At 38.8% G+C, this 25,001-nt stretch overlaps 1 protein-coding gene across 1 annotated transcript in view; it reads left to right on the top strand.

The window, feature by feature from the left end:
- Positions 1 to 25,001, top strand: part of LOC126372756 (tRNA dimethylallyltransferase) — a 323,848-nt gene that overhangs the window by 127,813 nt on the left and 171,034 nt on the right. Inside the window, exon 2 of the mRNA XM_050018632.1 lies at positions 22,822 to 22,959. Within this exon, the coding sequence (XP_049874589.1) occupies positions 22,822 to 22,959 (138 nt within the window). The remainder of the gene's footprint in view (positions 1 to 22,821; positions 22,960 to 25,001) is intronic.

Raw genomic sequence — 25,001 nt, 5'->3', positions numbered from 1 at the left:
TCAAACACATAAAGTATAATTACGTGGTTTAAAGCCTGAGCCGGATTCGAACCCGTGACACTACGGCTTAACGCTTGGGGAAACTCAACTTAATTTTCTCTAAGTATTTTTTTTTACGCTATAAAAGTAGCGAACTAAATGAAAGCAATTTGTTTAGACTTTGAAAAAATAAAACAAACCAAGAGTTAATTTCCCAGGTATCACGTGTAACCTACATACAAGAAGACCTTGCTTCAAAGTCTCAGTATTTGCGCCCCCGAGGATCTTATGCGCCCACGCGCCGCCCACTGCGCGCCCCACTGCGCGAAGGTTTGCGCCCTAATTCCTCTTCGTCTTAGATAACTTAGCTTCTAGACACAATAGTGTGCAAAGTTAAGTGAATATCGTCACCCTGGCCCTGTCTTCTTCTTCTCTTCTTCTTCTATCGTGTGGGTTGTGAGGTGAATTACCAACCTCATCAACCCTGGTGTCAGGGTCACTATTGAGCCGCCAAAGGCCCCTGACATGACTCATACAACGACTACGTACTTATATCAGTAAGTAGTGACCGGGACCAACGGCTTAACGTGCCCTCCGAAGCACGGATCGTCTTACTTTCGGACAATCAGGTGATCAGCCTGGCCCTGTGAAAACCAGTTGAAAACCACTTAAGAGCTTTTTGAAAAATCACGTTCGGTTGCCTTCTTCTTCTAATCGTGTGGGTTGTGAGGTGGAATACCAGCCTCATCAACCCTGGTGTCAGTGTTATTATTGAGCCGCCAAAGGCCTCTGACGTGGCTCATGTAACGATTACTCACTTACATCAGTAAATAGTAACCGGTATCAACGGCTTAACGTGCCTTCCGAAGCACGGAAGCACGTTCGGTTGTGATTTTCTTATTTTATGTTTCATGTTTTACTTTCTTTTTTAAGTCCAGTTTGTATTACATATAAACTTAAATGCAATAGTATTCCAATTGCAGATGGTGGAAGGAAAGTGAAAATTCAAGAGTTTATGTTCGAAAAATTGTCAAGAAAACGCCCTAACTAACCCCATTGGAAGTGCAGTGTAATAGTGAGCTTAACACTAAACAACTACCGTTCATATTATTTTGTCTAGACTCTACCTTATCGCAGCTCTGTCCGTGTATTTAAATATTTATAAGCGCACATGTCACTGTGATTTCCTTAAATGATTTCCCGTAAATGTGCATGTTAATAAGGTGTTAATATGGTGCAAAATACCGTGTAAATGTTACTGGTTAAACATGTTTTGACGGGGATGTGTGGTAATTTTAATGTATTTTGATTGCTGTTTTTTGCACAACAAACGTGTAACACAGGAATCATAGAATAATAATAATATTACGCGTAGAACGGTAATTCTCCGCCCCGCACCGATTCGCATCGGGCGCCGGTTTCACCCCCTCTGGGTCTTACTTTAGTTTTAAATGGCACATAGCTAAGGAGAAAGAAGGAGAGCGCGCGGACAATATCTCGCTCGCACTTAAGCTTTAGGCGGCACACGGTAAGAATATTTTTTTTTGTACATAATCCCTCTGTCAGTTTTTACGACATAATAATCAAACATTAAAATAAAAATAATAAAATAACTTTTCTCCAGTATTTTACCTTTACAAAAATGTTGGCCTCCCTGTAAGCAATTTGATATGCTCGTGTTGGGAGTGACCACGCTGCTTCCGAGGGTTACAAATTCAATGTTAAACTTTTTTGTTTTTTTTTTTAAGTAAAATGATAAACTAAAGTGAAATGAAAACAAAATTTTTTTGGATACATTTATCAGCCATTTCAAACTGATTTAATTTCTGGCTGTATCAGAGTCTGTGTGGACATTTAAAACGTTTTATGTTCACTTGTGGTAGCTTTTTATTGGCATTTGTTTGTATTAACAAGTATCCATTTTGTAAAAAAACATTACTCAATTGTATAACAATATTTTATGTTTTTTTTTTTTTAAAAGAACGTCTAGTGCCCTATGCCGAGGTTTTTCTTGAACCTTCTTTTCCCCGGCTATACAGGTTGTGAGAAGCTGCAGTAGTTTTAGGCGGATGAAACTTTCGTTATGTAAAAATTGACGTTTCAAAGTGTAACTATGTTACCTACTGAATAAATATAATGTTTGAATTTGAATTTAAACAAATAAAATAAATGAATTAGTAATGGAAAGCTCGGTGAGGTGTGGATAATTAGTTCATCTTACAATGAATGTACGTCTGACTACACTAATTGGGATATAGTCGTGATATTATGTATACCATACCAAATATCTAGTCTGCACTACAACTACTCTATCTAAACAATAATGACCCAAGTACGTAGATAACAGATTCTCACAGCGGCGATGACGTCACATCACTCAATGAACGTTCCTACACTTACTACGACAGTATAATAGAGTTGTAGTAGTGACGTAGGCTCGCTTGATTAACGCGGGAAACTCATAGCAAATATTTTTTTTTTCGTTTTCCTCGAAGGAGAAGGCAAAGAAAACTATGCCCATACAGCCATGTCTTATGTATTTCTTTTTCTTGATGATGATTAATGAAAGGTGATGACGACGAGTGATGAAACCTAAGCCCCCATCCTCGGAGCAGACTCCTACTCCGAACCCTAAACGAATTAACTCAAAAGTCCGCATAAACTTTCGAGTTATGAAGCGGCTTGTTGGCACGAAGCGAAAATAGATAGGTGTACTTTGTTTATTCAATATTCCGATATAATAACACTATATAATGAAGAAAATAACCGTCCCGTTCCCGTTCCCGCCAAAAAGCCCATGGCAAAGATATCTGTTATCCTACTTTGTTTACGCAAAGAATTTCTATGATTGTAAACGAATGATGACAGTTTGGCTCAAACAACAAGACCATAACAGGATTGAACATCTGTTCGTAGTATTTAAGGTAAAAATGACAAAAAGTCTTTTAAAAACAGAATTCGAAAACAAATTCGACATACATTGGTTTAGACCTGTGCAGGGGTTTGAACCTGCGACCTCAAAGTGAGAGGCAAGCGTTCTACCAACTGGGCTAACACGGCTCTCCCGTTCCTTCGTCTTCTTACAGTATAAGTATATAGAAAAATAAAATGGTTTGCATTGATAACAGCCAATAAAACCATTTTGAAGTCATAAAGCAATTTATACAGACGACCTGTCATTTAAACTCGATTCCAATTCAAACTTAGATTTATGTACATACATACTATTGACAGAGTTCAAATCAATAATTCAGTTAATAATTCAACGCACAAAATTTAAAATTGCCCTTGTAGTCGAGTTTTTGTGCGTTACGGTCACGATTTGGTCAGCGGTGACGGAAAACATCGTGAGGAAACGCACATGCAGACGAGCAATCGCTTCTGTACAAAATCGGAGCTGTCAAATCTTCAGGTTAGGTAAGCGGACCCTGTGAAGAACGGGATAATGCTAGGGAGATGATGTTTAGTATTTTCTTTGTATCGTTGACTTTGGAAGAATAATTGTTTCTGAACGATACAGCCATAAAAAAAAGTTGAAGTCGAGTTGAACCCACTCCTTCGGCCGCCATCGCAACCACGTTTCGCAACCTGTTGCAAAGGAAGATTTTTACTCCTTTGTTTGCAACTAGTTGGGAATGAAGAATGTTTTGTCTTCATACGCAACCAGTTGCCAACTAAGAATATTTTTAACACAGCTCTTGTTAAGCCGGGACGAGCGTGTTAACCATCGGTCACGAGCATTAATATGTATACAGTTTGGTACCATGTCACATTAACTTTTTTGACAAATTGAACTGTAAGTCTCACTAAACATCAAATTATGTTAGTGCGACAGAGTAAAGTGGGTACATTGTATTGCTCATGACTGTACCACCGGGTCCTCCTCCTGTCCATGCGAATTAGACTAGTCTGGCCTCGCTCAATACACAGCTCACCCGTTCGAAAGTGATAAACTAAATAAGTAGGTATAATAAAAGATAATATTTTTACACGTGTAACTTATTGTGTCGCGCCAGAGTATCCATAAATGATTTCGTCAATTCCTTACTATAGACGATAAGTTATCGAATGTCAAAATAAAGTCAAATCTTTTGTTCATTCAATTGTCTTCATATTGTGATAAGGTGGCGCCATTCACTTAGTCGCACACCTGCTTATCAATGCGGGTTGAAGAATATTTATTCATTGTTATCAAAACGGCTTCCGTGGTCTAGTGGTTAGAGCGTTAGGCTCACGATCTGGAGGTCCGGGTTCGATTCCCGATGGGGACATTGTCGAAATCACTTTGTGAGACTGCCCTTTGTTTGGTAAGGACTTTACAGGCTTGAATCACCTTATTGTCCGAAAAAAAAATGATTCCGTGCTGCGTAGGGCACGTTAGGCCGTTGGTTGCAGCTATTAGCCGTTAAAACACCTCCACCAACCAGCAGTGGAGCAGCGTGGTGGAGTAAGCTCCATACTCCCTCCGGTTGATTGAGGGTAGGCCTGTGCCCAGCAGTGGGACGTATATAGGCTGTTTATGTATGTATGTATATGTGTAAAAATACATACAATTATTGCGCATGGGCACTGCCTACGTAGATGAAGCGATAGTAGCAAGTGGAGCGACTTTGATCTTGAGAACGGAAGGATCGCATAACTGACCTCGGCACTTTGAACTGTGATAACCCGGCAAACATTTGACTGATGGTTAAACAAAATTCGCCTTGTGATTTATAAAATGGACACTTGTTAGTGAATTATGAGAAATACACTGACAAGCTAAATTCGTCACTAATGATTATAACACAGCTAACTACTTAATACAAACATATCTATTGTTAGAATTAGAATCATCATAAAAATAAAAATAAAAAAATCATCATCAGCCTATTAACGTCCCCACTGCTGGGGCACGGGCCTTCCCTATAGATGGATAGGGAGAGATCGGGCCTTAAACCACCACGCGGGCCCAGTACGGATTGGGGGCTATTAACGACTGCTAATGCAGCCGGGACCAACGGCTTAACGTGCCTTCCGAAACACGGAATCTCGAAATGTACTTTTTTGTGGTCACCCATCCTATGACCGGCCTTTGGGAAAGTTGCTTAACTTCAACAATCGCAGACCGAGCGCGTTTACCGTTGCGCCACCGAGCTCCTCGAGAATAAGAATATAAATTATGATATAAAAACAATTTTACAAAAATTACAAAGATAATGGCCCCGATTCCTGCAGACACCGCCTAATTTTATTTTAAGTTATATCCGTCATTTTCATATCCGTCGAAAAGGAAAGGGACGGATGATTCACAGCTCTTAATTTTAGGAAGAATGAGTAAATGAATGAATAACCCGGGCGAATCAAAAGGTACGTCGCTGGTATGCAATCCGTTTGACGTGCTGTCTACTTAACTGTGTCGGGTTATTGACGGATGTAAAATTTTTAGACGGTTGGTTTAGATTTGTGCTTAAAATAGACGTGTGTTCCATAAATTTTATGCTTGTCGATTACCCGTCCCTTTCCTTTTCGGCGGATAAGAAAATGACAGATATAACTTAAAATAAAATTAGACGGTATTTACAGGAATTAGCACCATATAGATGCATATATTACATATGTTATCCGTGAAATTAGACGGTTAAACAAAGGAAAATACACTACTACACACTACTGTACTGTGTACTGTATTCATGTGTTATGTCTGATTGTTGAAATTTTAGTTCTGTATAAAGTATATTTGATTTGATTTGATTTGAAAATCTTACCAGCGCCATCTATGTTGTTTTTAGGGAACGTAGTCTAGAAAGTTCCCCATTTATCTTGCTAAGCGTCTAATTACTCTGCTATTTGTCTTATCAGTTGTAATTATAATTACTCGTCACATAAGAATGTTGGTTGAAAAATCCCCGGAATTATGTAAATATTTCACGAGTTAAGTAGACATAACTTCTACCCGTTATCTCTATAGGTAACGGGCAGACGCACAAGTCGCATATATTTTAAATCTTATAAGATCGAACAAGGAAAGAGAGGAAGGGGAAGACCAAGAAGAGCTTACATGGAACAGATTAATGAGAAGGCGAACGTCCTGTCTTATAAGGAAGTGAAGGATTTGGTCTTTGGGAGACAAGAATGGAGAATTCATTGTCCCGTGATCATGGCAGTTGCAACAGTGTCGAAATATCGGGAGTCTCATATACCTATTTTAAACGCGGTACGAACTCGTTATTATGTGTTTTAATTATTAAGAATGGAGAATATTATAACGACAAGAGCGTGGCTCTTAAATTAGTTATGATGAAGATTGATTGAATGGTAAACATGTCCTTCATCACATAAAAAGGTCTTTTCATCTGATACCCAAAACTACGCATAAAATAATTACTAGTGTAAAGATCCTCATCACCTCTCTAGCATTATTCCGTTTTTCATGGGGTCCGCTTACGTAACCTGAAGGTTCGACAGGTCCGATTTTTTACAGACGCGATTGCCTGTCTGACCATCCAACCCGCGAAGGGAAAACCAGCCCAATATAGGTTATGTCACATACCTCTTAAAATGCATTTCTCGGGAATGAGGGTTTCCTCACGATGTTTTCCTTCACCGCTGAGCACATGATATTAATTTATGATCTAAACATGAATTCGAAATCAAATCTGACAATCATGAGTTTAGACCTGTGCTGGATTTGAACCTGCGACCATGAAATTATATTCTTTCCAACATGATAGAAAAAATATGGATGGCTGATTATCTGTCACCATACAGTTCGTCATATCCGTCGTAGCAAAACTGATTGGAAGTTGTTTTCAGATTGCTCTGCCTACCCGATTAGGCCTTATGGGCGTGATGTGAAGGTGTATGTAGGTTATTTGTCGATAAGCACGCATATGACGTCACATTCCACATATTACCACCAAATGAAACCTGAATCATAAAATTGAGCTATGCATAATTAATAGCGATTTTTTGTAAAATGTTACTAATATCAGGTTGTAAAATTGGCGTCGTCGCGATAAAATTTGGCCTTGGCTGACTTGTGTTATCTGCGAATTTGTGCGTAGTTTGGTCCGCGAATACACGTTTTAGCGAGCTGTATCAATATTTAGATAGATGCTAACTTACATTGCATGCGTCATTTTACAGATTGTTACGTCTAGTTCAGTACAAGCAGTCGCTTATTCAATCTGATTTCTATTTAGTAAAAAAAAAAATGGTAAAAAGAATGTAGTAGAAAACAATAAAAATGTAGTAAAATGTAGTAGTCTACATTTTTCTTTATTTTTTCTTATTTTTTATTTTACTTTTTGTAGTGATGTAGTAGTGAAAATATTTTAATATACTTCAATTCAAATCTTGATTAATGGCTTTTGTGTAATCAAAATTCTGCCAATATCCCGTTACAACAATAGCTTCAATGCGCAGAACGAGTTACATCTGTCTAGGTGCAGAAGCCAGTGTTGAGACTATCATTAATTAGCATAGTGTTGTATCAGTCGACATTACGCCGATCGATTCTGTTCTATCTTACAGTATTTGTCTACTTATACTCACGCTTCTAATCCCTAATAGGATGGGATGAGCCACGAATAAACGGAAGAAAAATTGCAGCCACTTTTGGTGAGAAATCCTATGATCATAAACATATTGAAGCAATTCGTCTAATAAGCAATGTTCTAATTTGACATTGGCGCATGAACCACATATGGGGCATTAAATTTGAAACTCATACGTGCATGTCCCATATGTGGGGCACAGTTTTTCTTGCCATATGTTTGTCGAAAAATAACATTGCACGTGTGGGGTTTATATCTTACGTAAGTGCGAAATGTCAACAAATTTAATTGAACTAAGATGATTTTCTTCAATGTGGTGTATTTAACCCATAGCTCATGGTCAATATAGTCCAATCCTTTTGTCTTCACAACACGCTTGGTAATATGACCTAATTCTAAGTTTTTTTTCATTACTAGTTTATAAATTACAAACAAATATGAACTCTAAAATAAAATAATAAAGTTTTAAATATTGTTATCAGTTTGAAGGATCGTGCTCGCGACACCAAACACTTCAGAACCCCGATACCGACCCCGCCGACGTGGTCGACGATTTCCCGCAATCAGCGCTTATCGCTATCGATTCGCTAGGGTCGATTCATTCTTTACAAATATTTTTTCCTCTCAGACGACGCCCTGAGCCGAGGTTCGCGCTCAACAGGCCTGTTGTCTTAAACGTTGTACCGGGTGAGAGCCTTCAGCGCTCCCCATTTGTCCGGCCAAGTAGTTAATACCATCTGCGGCAAATCTACAATAAGTCACGTCAAAAAAAAAGAAGGATCGTGCCTCCGTCACTAAAGCTCCTAACTAGGTATTCCGCTTCCGCGTATGTCTTAAGCCAAGGAATCGTCACATGGCAACCGATTTTTATGTCTCGTTTCTACACACAAATGTATATTTAACCAAGTTGCGATAAAAATGTTCGCGGAATAATCGCAAGCATGCAGCAAAGATAACATTAGTTATACTTGGGTATCTACAGCTACTCAGGGCGAGTAGCTTCTAATGCTGGCCTGGGAGTGAATTAAAACAATAGAACGCGTTCATCTTTCAATGAACGTATCTCTGACTACCCCAATTGGGATACAGTCGTGAGTTTATGTTATGTTAACGTGTTGTAAAAACCGACCGATGGTTTGTGTCCTTTCTAAAGTGACGGACCATATTTCAGAATCAAAAATATCTGTATTCAATCTTCTTCTTATCGTGTGGGTTGTGAGGTGGAATACCAGCCTCATCAACCCTGAACACTTCCCCCCCCCCCTTTATCCCTGATGTCTTTATTTCAATAAATAACATAGTTACACTTTGAATCGTCATTTTTTTACATAACGAACGTCTCAGCCGCCTAACACTACTGCAGCTTCTCACAACCAGGGAAAAGAGACTCCTTCCCCTAATTAAATGAGACTTAAACATAACTGGCAGTGAGTGGGAGTATATTTCCATACAACTCTGCCTACTCCTTCGAGGAGACAGGCGTGATGCTGTTTTTGCACTAAGCTATCAGTACACTATATTAATTTCTGCTATGCTGCAAAATGAACATATACTTACTAATATAACCATATATCATAATTAACAGCCTCCGTGGTCTAGTGGTTAGAGCATCAGGCTCACGATCTGGAGGTTCGGGTTCGATTCCCGATGGGGACATTGTCGAAATCACTTTGTGAGACTGTCCTTTGTTTGGTAAAGACTTTTCAGGCTTGAATCACCTGATTGTCCGAAAAAGTAAGATGTTAAGCCGTTGGTCCCGGCTATTAGCCGTAAAAACACCTCCACCAACCAACCAGCAGCGTGGTGGAGTATGCTCCATACCCCCTCCTGTTGATTTAGGGGAGGCCTGTGCCCAGCAGTAGGACGTATATAGGCAGTTTATGTACATCATAATTATTATCATTTCCTGTAGGTACTCTATTGGCCCCTAGTAACACTCAGATTTCGTCACAAAACAGACTTCAATTTTAATAAGTACGGACCGCACACGCAGTACTGTTTACATTCACACAACCAAATTACGTAGACCTTCACATTATCTTCCCGACTTTGTACTCGAGTATCTCCGCTAATCGGATGCGTTTTTTGCGCGTCCGAGATACAAAGGTCTCTCTGTTCTCTCAACTGTTTTGATAATTGAGGTTCTTCGAATACTGGTGGTTCTTAGCTCGCCAATTATTATAGACACCTAATAACGAGGTAATTGTATCCGGCTGAGGGGTCAAGGTGTAATGATTATGGGGTGCTAGTATGTGTTTTGGCGGCCCCGTCCTACCGCAATCGGTCGTGAATACACCTAACAAGGTGACTGGTGACGATTTCTATGCATGTTATGTCTGTATGATTGTTCATATTCAACTCTTTGTAAAATACGAATAGGTACTAAAATAAAGTACGCGAATTTCTAAATTTCAACACATTTGCTCTGCGCTCAATACGAATTGGTGTCGGGCTGAAAGTTAGCGTTCTATACGTAGTATTTTTTTTATTAGGTATATGCTAATAGTCTACACTATGTCACGCCATGCCATGTTATGTGTTGGTCGTGTCCTTAGAAGACCAGTGGAACACCCGTCCCGACGAGCTCTGACCTGGTGAGCGCGTGAAAAACACAGAAGGGGCGGCCTAAAGACACCTTTTTTTTCGTGAAGGGGAAATCCTTATGGATACGTCGTCGCCCGGGGGAGGAACGAGGTTATGTCGCACTCTTACCGACTAAAACCCCTCCGATGGCCCTCTGCTGTGCATGTCAGGGAGCTCCGGGATCTCTGTCGAACGCACCGGTGCTCCCCTCGCACTTGCTTTTATTAAAGCGCATCCCGGGGTAGATCCCCACCCCTACGCCATCCCAGTTTTACAGCAATGCGAGGCCATGTCGTATTGATATACCTCCCAGAGATCGTGCCCTTACCACCCACGATCCCCAGTGTCTCCTTTCAGTCGGCTTTTACGACAGGCGGGGGTACCGTAGCCCTATTCTTACGCCCGGAACTACAAGGCAAGGCCCAAAGACACCTGGTGACGCTCGGTTGATCGGCATGTCATGGGAGCAAGCTACAGGGGCTGAAAAGGAGATAGCGAAGAGTGGGAATCTGTTATTCGAACACCACATCCCAACAGGGGATAAAAGGATTAGAAAAAGAAGAAGAATATGCTGTCCCGAATCTGATCAGAAAATCTGACACTTCCTTGTTATTAGTTTTTATTAAGGAGTATTGTTAAAAATCCCATATTCCGCGATTAATAACCCCATTTGCCGAAAATAAAACGATCCGTGCTTCGGAAGGCATGTATTACGCACTCGGTCCCGGGTGCGATTCTCAGGAGTGTAATCTGTACTCCTCACAAGAATCATTTTAAACAAAGGTCTACCATCCCACTGCAAGGCAAACACGTCTCTCCCAGTCTTTCACTCTTCCGACCTTGGGTTTTCTCTTTCCAAGATGTCGAGGCATCCAACTCGTCGCGCCGCCTTTATCACGGTCGGCTTCGACGCCTCTTGACATTTGGCACCCAATCTGTGGCGTTCTTTGCCCATAGTACTTCCGGTAATATAAACACGGCCATGATGGTATTCAATAGAAAAAAAACAACACAGGTCGTTTTCTAAAGTGCGGTGCTGGAGTAGCATAGGAACTGTAAACTTTTAAACATACATAACATAAACAGCCTATATACGTCCCACTGCTGGGCACAGCCGGTTGATTGAGGGGTCTCAATTAACCGGAGGGGGAATGGAGCATACTCCACCGCGCTGCTCCACTGCGGGTTGGTGCGGGTTGGACCAACGTCTTAGAGTGCCTTCCGAAGCAAGGAATCATTTTACTTTTCCGGAAAATCAGGTGATTCAAGCCTGCAATTTCTTTACCAAACAAAGGACAGTGTCACAAAGTGATTTCGACAATGTCCCCATCGGGAATCGAACCCGGACCTCCAGATCGTAAACCGCTGTAAACTTTTACTTTAAAATATTCCTATAACGGTCAAACTAAAACTGTGATAATGACTTTTAATAACCGTCATTAAAGGGCTAGCAATGGCGGCTTGTCATAGGATTGAGTATACCTGGTCTTCTTTTACTATGACTGTACCTACTTATGTCTACAGTCATGAGCAGTATAATGTACCCACTTTAGGACTCTGTCGCACTAACATATTTGATATTTAGTGAGACGTACAGTTCAGTTTGTCAAAAAAGTTAATGTCACATGGTACCAAAGTGTATAAGTACATATTAATGCTCGTGACCGTACAACAGACACTAGGTAATCTAAGCAGCTGTACGAACTTTTGAAATCGGAACAGTAACAGCTATCTAGAAGTTGTAAAAATTATTGCGCAGCGGCATTATTATTACGTACATGTGATGATAAATCAGGTGACTTTGATCTTGTGAATGGACGGAAGCATCCGATAACCGACCTCTGTGGTTCGTACTGATGATAACCCGGCGATCGTTTGACCAACATTTTGGGGTTCCCGATTGATGAACAAAGAAATGTTCAAAGGTCAAAAGGTTCACCTTGTTTGAGATTCCTCTTCTTAGAGCTTATTACCATGGTCACTCAAATTCAAATTCAAAAATATCTTTATTCAGTAGGTAACATAGTTACACTTTGAATCGTCAATTTTTACATAACGAACGTCTCATCCGCCTAAAACTACTGCAGCTTCTCACAACCTGTATAGCCGGGGAAAAGAAGCTGTAAGAAAAACTTCGGCACGGGGTCCTAGACACAGAGGTTCCGCTATGCAACAGGGTCCACAATCCACGTAATACCAGGGTCGTGGTTCACGCCGCGACTTGTGCTGAGTGAGGCCCTTTTATCTCAGGACGTCCACCACCACCTTATGATAATTCTTTGTGATTTTTTTAAATTGATGTTATTGTCTTGTTTTTGTGTGTGGCGTCCTTTTATAATAAACAATTTCTATTCTATTCTATTCCATTTTATGGAGTTGATGACTTTAGCAATAAGGTTTAGTATGGTCTCTTTTTCCCGTGTTGCATCGTGTCGGAGCGCTGTGTATTTTTTTTCTGTATCTCTCTCTATTTAAGAGCTGCGCTCTTGTCGGTGGAGTAACCGCCATTCCTCTCTTCTTCCCGCCAAAACCTTCACCTCCCGATACGACACGACCTGCACCTTCTCTTTTATTTGTTTCATAAATGTTATCCTAGGTCTACCCCTTCCTCTCTTCCCTTCAATTTTTCCTTCTATAATGTTTGTTATAAATGAATCGTGTCGTATCAGGTGGCCAATCATATTTCCTCTCCGGTTCTCTATAGTCTGGTTTTTTCTGTATACGGAACCCTTATTTGACGCACGAAATTCACACTTGCCAATTCTTTTTTTCGGTAGTTATTGGAACGTTTGCGTAATTAAAGATAATTGTTCGTCTTTCACAATAGGTTGTTCTGATAGGACGTAATCATTACTTGGTTTAACACGCAATTCTGAAATGAAGATGCTTTTGGGGCACGTGTAAAATATACGTCAAAATATACATAAACTTTTTTGATTTTACATTTTTACATACATAAACTCACGCTTATTTCACACCGGGGTTAAGCAGAGACTATGGAATTCCATTTGCTTCGATCCTGACATACTTCTCTTGCTTCCTCCACATTCATCTTTAGTTTCAAACACCCCGCCGGTTCAGAGAAGATCTTACTGAACCTTTTCTAAGGACATTTCGAAGGACCCCTAGTCTGTTGAGACTAGTCACCAGCTACAACCTCACTATTAATAATAGTAATATATCATATTATTGCACTAGTTAGTACAAAAAACAAATAAACTATACTAATATAACTATTTTTTAATGGAGATAGTGTCTTGTCTGCTTGCTCTTCAGAGCTCGCTGCGAATCGATAAATATATCTAGTATTGTAAAATATCCAAAAAAATCCAAAATTTTTGTGTCAGAATTGGGTCTCAGGCTCAGGGAGAAAACAGGTGACTCCCGCTCCGGCTCGTTCCTGCTCCAAAGGCTGGCCATTGCCATTCAACGCGGTAATGCGGCTAGTGTTGTGGGCACCTTTGCTCCGGAAACAGTGAGGGGCGGGTTATTTAATGACTAGTTTTAAGTTTGTATTTGTGACGTATTGTTATATTAATATTTACAATAAATTTTCCAAAAAAATTATATTCTTTTACACATTTTCGAATTTTAAATATGAAAAAAGTAATAATAAGTACAAAGTTGACTGCTTTTATTGATTTTGATGTTGACGGCAGTATTTTTTGACGTTTGGTAAAAGGTATATTTGAATGTGTTGTCAAGTGGCGTATTGCTAGGCTAGTTACTATGTGGTCACAAGCAAAAGTGGAGTAACTAGTTTAAATATTCAAATATACGTATGTAAATAGTAAACAGTACCGCGTAAGACTAGTTTACGAATTCTCTCGGACTTCTGCGGTGTGTAGACGCGTTTGGAGTGTTTTTGTATCGCAATTTGTATTTGAAAACAAATAATTTTGCACAAAATAAATACAGCACAAATAATAGGAGTGCATAATCGCCGAGCAGTCCAACACATACGTGCTCCTCTCCTCGTGCCACAAGACACCGCTACACAATACAATTCAAGTAAGATCTTTGTGTGCGTTTGTCGTTAGAAAAGGAGCATCGCCAGAACTGCCCATAACCAGTGGAAGGAAAGAGATAAATATAGTTCGATCAGTTCCACAATAACTAAAACAGAGATCAAGTTAAAGTGGCGGAAACTTAACTTGTACCAGATTCTCGATTGGTAACCAGTGAATTTGACCCCTCGATACGCAAGTGAATTGACAAGCTCTTATCAACTTCTATTATCCTGGTACTTTTATTTTTGCCTACGGAATCGATTAACAGAATAACTCCGCCACTGCAAACGGTTGTTAAAAATAAATTTTAAAGTACCCACAATTGAAAATATATAAATATCGATTCTAATAATGCCTCTCAAGCGTACTCCTCCTAAGCAAAACATATCCCTGAAAGAGTACAGTACGCCTATTAATTTAGATCCAACTGTAGGAAGCAGTGAACCCACCTTCACGCCATGTACCTATGACTCGGAACCCGATATTACTCGTGAAGAGGTTGCATGCACCGTCACACAAAGATACAAACGCCGTGCTCTTCATACTCCACCCCAAATGGAGACTGTTGCGAACATGGAAAGATTTATGGAAGAAATGCGATCACTCTTCTCATCGCTGTCAGCTCGTCAAGAGCAGCGATTTGAAGATATGAAAACCGCACTTGAAAAACAGAATTCTGATATCAAGGAAAGTATAAACTATCTATCCGAGAAGTATGACGTTGTGATGGCTGAAATGCAACAATTGAAAAAGGAAAAAAAAGAAGACAAGAAGTGTATTAAATACCTAGAAGAGAGAATCGAACAATTGGAACGGCAATCACGTTGTGCTAGTCTGGAAATAAGAAACATTCCTGTAAAACCTAATGAAACAAAGCAAGATTTAAGCAGAGTAGTCGTAGCCTTGAGCCATGTTCTTGGTACCCCTATCCAGACTAACGAAATTAAAGACGTGTTCCGTATTAGTTCCAAAAATACCCACAAACCGATAATCACTGAATTTGTCACAGTCACAGCAAAGGAAACATTAATAAACGCTCAGAAAACACGAAACAAAGCACAACCACGGGAACTGCTTAACACTACTGATTTAAATATTGATGGACCAAAAATTCCTATCTATCTGTCCGAAAGCCTTACATTAAAGACAAAGAGAATTTTTTACCTGGCCCGAATCTTTGCCACTGACAACAATTATAGATTCTGTTGGTCGGCACATGGAAGAGTTTATCTGCGGCAGAAAGAAGGTTCTCCAAAAATCAGCATTCTCCATGAAGAGGATCTGATAAAACTGAAGTCTGGGGAATGACTAGATCTAGTTCATTTATATTTAAGTAATTCTCAAATATGTACTGTTTTCCTGATTATTTTTTGCAAATCGTTACTTTACTACTTTTCAGATAATTTAGATAAGCTATTGTTAAACTACTTATATGAACCACTTCTCTTACATGTGTGTAACACACACGATTTTATCACTTACTACACACCACACCTACACACTCCTTACTACTACACATCACACGCTTCTTACCACGCATCATATTCTTACAAAATATCTTTTATATATAGTCACCCAGAGGTCTCACACATACCAACACAAAAAAACCATTGTAAAATGGATGCTGCAGTGATATCGATACGTTTAAATATACTTTTCCAAAATTCGATCACGTAAATATTCAAGCTGACCTTGCTGAGCTAGCTGAAAACAATTCTTATCTGTGTGCTCCAGACCAGTGTGTCCATTTGAGTAGTAACAAATCTAAACACATACGTCTGTTTCATATGAATATTCGTAGTGTAAACAAAAACTTTGATGAGCTTCTGGTTTTGCTACAAAGAGTCTCCTTAGAGTTAGATGTAATTATCTTGAGTGAGTGCTGGCTCAGTAAGGTAACCAATTTGCCTATTATAGACGGCTATCTATCATATGCCTCTAAAGAATGGATAAATCAGAATGACGGTGTCATCATTTTTGTCAAGAGTGACGTGGAACACAGCATTGAATATCCACCTTTCAAGGAAGGAAATACAATGTTGTGTAAATTTGGTAATAGTCTTGCAGTAGTAGCTATATATAGATCGCCATCATATACCTGTTTGGATGCTTTTATAGACAGTTTGAATAATCTTCTAACGAACATGACCTATATAAAGTCAGTAGCTATCTTAGGTGACATTAACATAGATATAAGTCGTAATAATGGTTCAAACGAGAAGGACGTCTACCTAAACATGCTTGCTTCAAACGGCTTCCTCTCGACACATTACTTTCCTACACACGGTCTTACCTGCTATGACCATATTATAATTAAGTCTGACAATAAGTCTCAGTCATTAGTTCTGACATCGACAACAACCGACCACTACTCGACCATTCTGTCCATAGAACTACACTTAAATAGATCGCAAGAATATAAATACCGTTCTCAGTATAACTATGCCGAAATTGCTAGAGAAGTAGAAAGTACAGACTTTTCTGATCTTTATGCATCTCAAAATCCTAACCATGTAGCAGACACACTAATTTCTACAATTTCTACACTAGTTTCCAAACATACAACGACAAAAAAAATTCCAAATCGACAACGAATAATTAAGCCCTGGATAACATCAGGACTCCTTAGGTGTATGCGCCATAGGGACAAATTGCATAAAAGATTTAAACTTGATCCCGATAATCTGATAAAAAAAACAGAATATACTCGGTATAGAAATTACTGCTCAAAATTAGGTAAACAACTTAAAAAGACATATGAGGAAAGTGAATTCAACAGGACTAAGTCAAATCCTAAAGAAACCTGGAAAGTGATAAAAAAAATAACACACATCAATAAAAGTAAGCTCCCACCTACAGAACTTCTAAAACTCTGTGACAGCCCTCGGGACTCTGCTAATCTTGTTAATATTTTCTTTGGAAATGTTGGTGAATCTTTGGCCAACAATATCCAACTTGTTGCTACTCCTGTGGTTCCCCTCGACGGATTTACATCACAGACATCTTTCCAAAACTCATTTGCCATTATACCAACTGACTGTGCTGAAATCGAAAGAACTATTATGCACCTACGTAATGATTGTGCGGTCGGCTGGGATGGTATTTCCTGTCGTACTTTAAAATCTTCTAGCCAAGTTCTTGTCCCTTTGCTCGCTCATTTATTTAACTTGTGTTTTGTACAAAGGATTTTCCCCAATGCTTTTAAAAGGGCTATTGTCCACCCCATCTACAAAACTGGAAACAGAGGCAGCGTCAACAATTATAGACCGATTTCAGTGCTTACTACTCTATCAAAGGTTCTTGAGAAATTACTGAACTACAGATTAATAAATTATCTTGAAAAGCATCACATAATTGCTAATAATCAATTTGGCTTCTGTAAAGGAAAATCCACTGAAGATGCTGTTTTACACCTTACAGAAACCATAGCCAAGCATATTGACTCAAGAAAAAAATGTATCACTATCTTCCTAGATCTGAAAAAGGCCTTTGACGCTGTCTCTGTTCCCATTCTTCTAAAAAAATTGGAAGAGATTGGTATCCGTGGCTCCACTTTGAATTTATTTCATGACTATTTATCGAATCGAAGTCAGTGTGTCAAAATCGAGAGTCAGCTGAGTGATTCAGTTTCTCTGAAATATGGTGTCCCACAGGGCAGTGTTCTGGGCCCAACATTGTTTTTAGTTTATATAAATAGACTATGCTTGCTCTCTATCCCGCACTGTTCTATAGTCACCTACGCAGACGACACAGCACTTATTGTGGAAGGGTCTTCTTGGACAGAGGTTCAAAATCGCGCAGAAGTGGCTTTAAATAGGGTAATGCATTGGTTGTCTTTGAATCTACTTACACTTAATGTTGATAAAACTACTTACGTTACTTTTTCTGGTGCTAGCACTGACATACCTACTCAGCAAAGTCTTCAAATTAAGGCTCATCAGTGTGACCTCCGGCAAGGCTGCATGTGCTCATGTCCAATTTTAATCCATACTGAGAGTGTTAAGTATCTTGGTGTTCTCATTGACCAAACGCTTTCTTGGAAGTCACACATACAGGCGCTAAGTGCCCGAACTAGGAAATTAATTTTTATATTTAAGAAGTTGAGAAGTGCTGCGTCAGAAACTGTATTAAAAATGGTATACTATTCACTGACACAGTCAATTCTCAGCTACTGCATTGCTGCCTGGGGTGGTACACACAAAACCACTCTTCTAACTCTGGAAAGGTCACAAAGGGCTATCATAAAGGTAATGAGTGGGAAAAACTTCAGATACCCTACAACTCTGCTATATTCTGAGTGTCAAGTTTTGACGGTGAGGCAGTTATTCATTTTACAAGTAATCTTACGAACCCATACATCGTCCAAATTTGATCCCCGTAAGTTTTCATCTTTGCGTAGGAAAGACAGAATTATTCAGACAATCCCGGTCAGGACTGCTCTAGCCGCAAGACAATGTTACGCAATTGGCCCCTATCTTTATAACCGGATTAGCAAATACATTACAATTTACCCAGTTTCTATGTATGAATGCAAAGAAATTGTGAAGACATGGCTCATGTCACTGAACTATGATTGTACTGAAGCATTACTTATACCAGTGCAATAGTAAAGTCTATTAATAATGTAGAAGCTAAATATATTATTATAAATTAATAATTAAACTATTATACGCCCACGCAAATACACACACACGCACGCACACACACACACACACACACACACACACACACACACACACACACACACACACACACACACACACACACACACGCACGCACGCACACACGCGCATACGCTCACAAACAATAAAAAAAAATTTTTGTCTTATGTATCATCAAATCTCATCTCTGCTAATTTGTGTTATATAAACATAAAATAAGTAGCTATAGACACTAATTATCCGAGGGGGGAGCCTGGGGTTCTGTACTACAAGCTAACGCTTCTCACAGACCCCAGTCTCTCTCACCAACCACTTTATCATAATCTTGTTTTATTGTAAAAAAAAAAAAAAAAAAAAAAAATTGCTAATATCTAGTTCAAGTTGTATGCTTCGTTGGTTCGGTGACCTAAAACGGATTCCTGTCTCAAAACTGCTTCGTCGATGAACGATAAGGTGCAGTCCAATAAGTTTCTTGCAAAGTTATAAATTAATTGGGTGCACTTAAAACCTCCTGGTTAGAAAGAAAGAAAGAAAAAAGAACAAGCTGATCCCAAAAAATAATACAACAGCAATTTTCTCTTCTAGCGTGTATTTCTTGCAGATGTAAAAAAAAAATTACAATAGAAACGAAAGGTCATATGTTGCCGGAGAATCTTGACACCGCTATACAGAAAATGTAGTAATCGGTAGGTACATGTTGTTTCTGTTATAGACCAAAAACACCTACAAAAAAATAAATTTTATAATTATCACAACTAATATTTTCACCACTGTTTACAAATAATTCGCTGGGCTCAATGACTGCACTTTTGCTCTCTGATTGTACAATCCACTAACATATTTTAAATAGGTGGGTGTATTGGTAGTCACCTGAGCACAAGATGCAGCCAAATCACACCCCTTCACTCCATAAAAAATCCCATTCTTACCGTGTGTCGCTTACCGCATAAGTGCGAGTGAGACAGACATCTCTCGCGCACTCTCTTACTCCTTAACGGCTCACAGCTTAAATAGACTAATGTCACCCGCAGCGAGGGGTGACCCAGCAGGGCTAACACAACGTAATAAAATTATCGATCAATCCAATAATCGTGGAAATCGATAAGTTTGTTTTTTCCCGAACATGCGTGTCACGTGATTTCGTTCGCATTTTGAGAGAACGACATGACTTATTTCAGTTCTCATATTAACACCAATTGAAAAAACGACATAATTATGTCGTCAGAATCGATAAAATTACCGTGATAAAATTTTATCAAGTTGCGCAAGTTCCTGCAGATCAAGTTCGCATCGGTGCGGAAAGGAGACCCCTTCTATAACATAACATAGCAGTGATACTTGAGCCTGTATCCCCAAAGGGTTAGGCAGAGGTGTAATAGTATGACCAATCCTCACCAGCTATGTTTAAGTCATATGTAATAGGAGGCGAGCCTATTGCCACCAACCGCATCCTGGAAACCACGTGAATCAATTATCTATGATCGAAACATGAATTCAAAGTATTTGAGTTTGCATGATCCACCTCAGTCCACATCGCTGCTTTAGACCAGCCTGGACGTAGTTGAGGCGGAAGGCAATAGTTTCCCACTGCCCTATTTTCCCTAAAAAGTAGCATGAAGAATACTACACCGACAAGAGCGTGGCTCTTAAATTAGTGATGATGGATCGTGGCCAAACGCACTCAAATGTTTAGGTTCAAATACAAATCATAAATGAGGAGCTCGGTGGCGCAGCGGTAAACGCGCTCGGTCTGCGTTTGTTGAAGTTAAGCAACTTTCGCAAAGGCCGGTCATAGGGTGGGTGACCACAAAACAAAAGTTCATCTCGAGCTTCCCCGTGCTTCGGCACGTTAAGCCGTTGGTCCCGGCTGCATTAGCAGTCATTAATAACCACCAATCCGCACTGGGCCCGCGTGGTGGTTTAAGGCCCGATCTCCCTATGCATCCATAGGGATGGCCCGTGCCCCAGCAGTGCGGACGTTAATGGGCTGGTGATGATGATGACAAATCATGAAGACGAATTGTGGTAAAATGCCACGAATTCTCCGAACAGGGCTACCACGGAGTCCATAAGCTCACGACTATATTGACGGCCTCTGTGGTCCAGTAGTTAAGCTCTTCCTTACAAACTTCGAAGAAATTCAGTTAGTACTGAATCCAGGGTAATGGAAACGCATACATATGGAACAACCATTTCGGTATAAACACCGGATGTTTACCCAGAAAGTAGGCCTTCATTTCCATCCAGGTCTCCAAAAGGTCTTAAGAGATAAGATCTTGTGACTTCTTTGTATTGAAGGTCGACTACCTTTGAACAGCTGACCCAACCCACTTCAGAAGTAACGCATTAATATGTATAGGTTTAGACTACAAACAAAGGCGGGTGAAGTAAGTAAGTTAATTATGCTAAAGCGTCGAGTATGAAATGTATGCAATAGGAACGCACGGAAGAGAACGCTTCAATGGTACCACTACATATTCATTTTCAGGTGATGGAAATTCACCCGGGTAAGAATTCACCTTTTGACGCACAATGACCAATACGCACAATGACCAACAGGTAATACGAATATTGACACACAAGCATAACGACCAACACGTATAATGACGCCTAAGCAAAACGACCAATATGCATAATGACCAATACCAATTAAACTCGCATAATGACCAACTCGCAATTCGACACACTCGCATATTGACCTATTAGCATTTTGACTAACGCGCAACAAGTTTACATTTTTTAAGCTTGTCTGTAAAAAAAGTACCACTACCAACTGTTTAGAAGGGTGGCACCACCGTTTGAACGTGAGAATGTCCATACATCCAAGCCTTTACCGTTTTATTTTTAAACTTAAAAAGGAAACAAAATTTTATGACCATGAAATTTCAAGATCGTTATTTCGCGAGCCAAAGTAAATCGAAGAAAATGTGATATCGATTTTGATATGAAACTGTCTATTTTGTTGCGTGAACTGCATGCAAAAAAAATTAACACCATGCAATATCTTAGGAAGATAGTGTTTTCGCGGCTGAAACGTATTGCATGATTATTATTTTAATGTAAGAATATTACCAGAGTCACTTTTAAGTTTACTTTTGTAGTTCAAAAATATCCATTAATAAACCGTTCATTATTGTGTGTGATTTTATTTTCTTTGCCCCATTCATAGACTATTATTTATTATATTGTATTGTTTCTTATTATGTATTGGCTAACCTAACAGCGTATTTGTTGTTTCGTGTTTAATGACAATAAATGATTTGGTATTGGTCATTATGCGTATTGTTAGTTTTGCTAATGCGTCATTATGCGTTTTGGACGTTTTGCGTGTATGTCTAAATTCGAATTTTCCGTTAGTCATTATACGTATACGTCTTTTCACGTACGCGTCATTTTGCGTTTTAGTAGAAATGCTAATAGGTCAATATGCGAATGTGTCATATTGCGAAAAAAACCATTGTATTATTGGTCATTGTGCGTCAAAAGGAGAATTCATCACTAATTTCAGAGCCACGCTCTTGTCGGTGTAGCGTTCTCCATGATACTTTTTAGGGAAAAATAGGGCACTCACTTACTTTTTATATTCGCAAATGTCAAATTGTAATATTGCTTTTTTAGATATTTTACTTTGATGTGTCATTTCCACCCCCCTGCTCAACACAGCACATCGGTTGAATAGAATATAATAGTTTATTATAAAAGGACGCCACACTCAAAAAAAAAGACAACAACATCATATCAAATTTCCACTAAAACAATTACAAAAAAAACAAGACGGATGTTAGTCGAAATGATCATAAGGTGGTGGTGGACGTCCTGAGATAAAAGGGCCTCACTCAGCACAAGTCGCGGCGTGAACCACGACGCTGATGATTGCTTCTCTTGCTTCCCCCACATCCTTTGCTAAGGACATCTCTAATTTGGTCAATGGTCCTTTTCTTACGTACCTGAAAACAGGCATGACCTAATCATATGTGTATGTTATGTACCTATGTACGTATGTGTAAGTTTATTTAACTCCTTTGTTAAACCCTTACTTTGTTGTTTCAGATCTACAAGGGCCTGGACGTGGTGACGGCGAAGGCGACCCCGCTGGAGCGGTCGATGGCCCCTCATCATCTGCTGGACATTCTGGAGCCGCATCAGATGTTTACAGTTGTCGACTTCCGCAGCCGAGCACTCAAGATTGTATCCTTTTACATAACATAACATAAAATATAAAATCACGTAATATTTTTTTTGTTTTCGTATTTTTTTTGTTACATAATTTCATACAATTTTTCAAAGACATTAAACATAAAATGCCTTATGCCTATTAATATATGGTACAGGCCTCCTCAATCAACCGCAGAAGGTATGGAACATACTCCATCACGCTGCTCCACTGCGGGTTGGTGGAGGTTTTTTTTACAAATAATCAGGACTAATGGCTTTACGTGTCATCCGAAGCTAGGAATTATCATACTTTTTCTTTATATCTTTAATTATCTGATGATAATTTATTAAATGTCAAGATTCTTATTCCTTTACGAGTATGCAAATTTTAAAATAAAAATATATTGGCCTATAACCGACAGATTTAAGTTGACAGCACGCGTAAAACAGGTTGATTATCAGCGGGATGCCTATTTTATTCGCCCAGATTATTTGTTCATTCACTCATTCATTTTAAAATAAGCAGTTGTCAATCATCAAATTCAAATTCAAAAACATCTTTATTCAGTAGGTAACATAGTTACACTTTGAATCGTCAATTTTACATAACGAACGTCTTATCCGCCTAAAACTACTGCAGCTTCTCACAACCTGTATAGCCGGGGAAAACAAGCTGCAAGAAAAACCTCGGCACAGGGCCCTAGACGTTCTTTAAAAAAATAAACATAAAACATAAAATATTGGTATACAATTGAGTAATTTAGCTGCCTAATATCAGTTCTCAGACAGTTAATCCCATGCATTCATATCTTCTAAATAATCACTAACTTTATAATAACCTTTTTTGTAAAGTTTTTGTTTAACTAACTGTCTTAAAACAGTTGAAAGGCAAGCGTCCGTCCCTTTCCTTTGCGGCGGATAAAAAAATTACAGGTGTAACTTAAAATAAAATTAAGAGGTGACTGTGGGGCCATTGTCTTCTTAAATTCCTTAAAATAATACTTCCACAATTAAGAGAAATGTTACATTATTTATAACAATTCAAATATTTGTTTAAGTACAATTTATCATAAAATTTTATTCCTAAATATTCTATCCGATGTGCGAATTATTGCAGTTGTTTAAACTTTGAGTCATGTAAAAGTCTGTTTAAATAGTACTGTGAGCATAGAAATATATTACAGCTTCATTTATATTTAAATATATTTAATATATTATATTTAAATATATTTAATATATTATATTTAAATATAAATCAATTGATAAAAAATAAATGAAAATAAACAGCCTATATACGTAGACTGATGAGCTCAGACTCTCCTCGATCAACCGGAAGGGGATGAAGTATATTCCACCACGCTACTCCACTGCGGGTTGGTGGAGGTTTATTGCATTCCATCCCCTTTTCATCCGCTTAAGCGTAACCCCTTAAGCCTTCCGGGATAAAAAATATATTAAGTTCTTTCTTAGGTTTCAAATTATCTCTAAAAGGTAACAAACAGACTTAGTTGCTTTCGCATTTACTACATTAGCATAGAATAAGTTATAATACTACATATTGTCGATGAATTTATTTGTACAATTTTCCACATCGATAGTATTGATCAGGTAAATAATTTTGAACTTAAGAAATTAATTAACTATTCGCATTTTTATTTCACCACATAGCATGGACACCGCCTACATTAATGATATGGCCAAAGGTTGATTGAAAATCATTAAACTTTGGCGTTTCAACGATATGGTCAAGTTAAGTTGGCTATTTCATGAAATATGACCATTTCATTTTATGGTCAAACACATCATGATGATCAATTTTAAGGGCCACGACTTACGTATATATGCGTTCATTGTACCCGATTTGTTTTGTAGACCGTACAGAGGCGCCGGTATCTGCAAATAATGGTGGCCATGAAGTCATACGTCAATGGATAAAATATTTTATTACTAGCGCGTCGTTGCGTCTGTGTGGAATAGGCTGTATATTTGCAAGGCCCACGAATCTATTTTTACTAGGATGCTATGAGGATTTAGGAAGTCACGCATTTATTTATTTATTTATTCTTTATTTAAAA

Source organism: Pectinophora gossypiella, chromosome 14 (genome assembly GCF_024362695.1).
Source record: "Pectinophora gossypiella chromosome 14, ilPecGoss1.1, whole genome shotgun sequence".
NCBI classification, from domain to species: Eukaryota; Metazoa; Arthropoda; class Insecta; order Lepidoptera; family Gelechiidae; genus Pectinophora; species Pectinophora gossypiella.
Note: the sequence above shows the minus strand (reverse complement) of the source record. Positions and strands in the feature narration are given on the sequence as shown.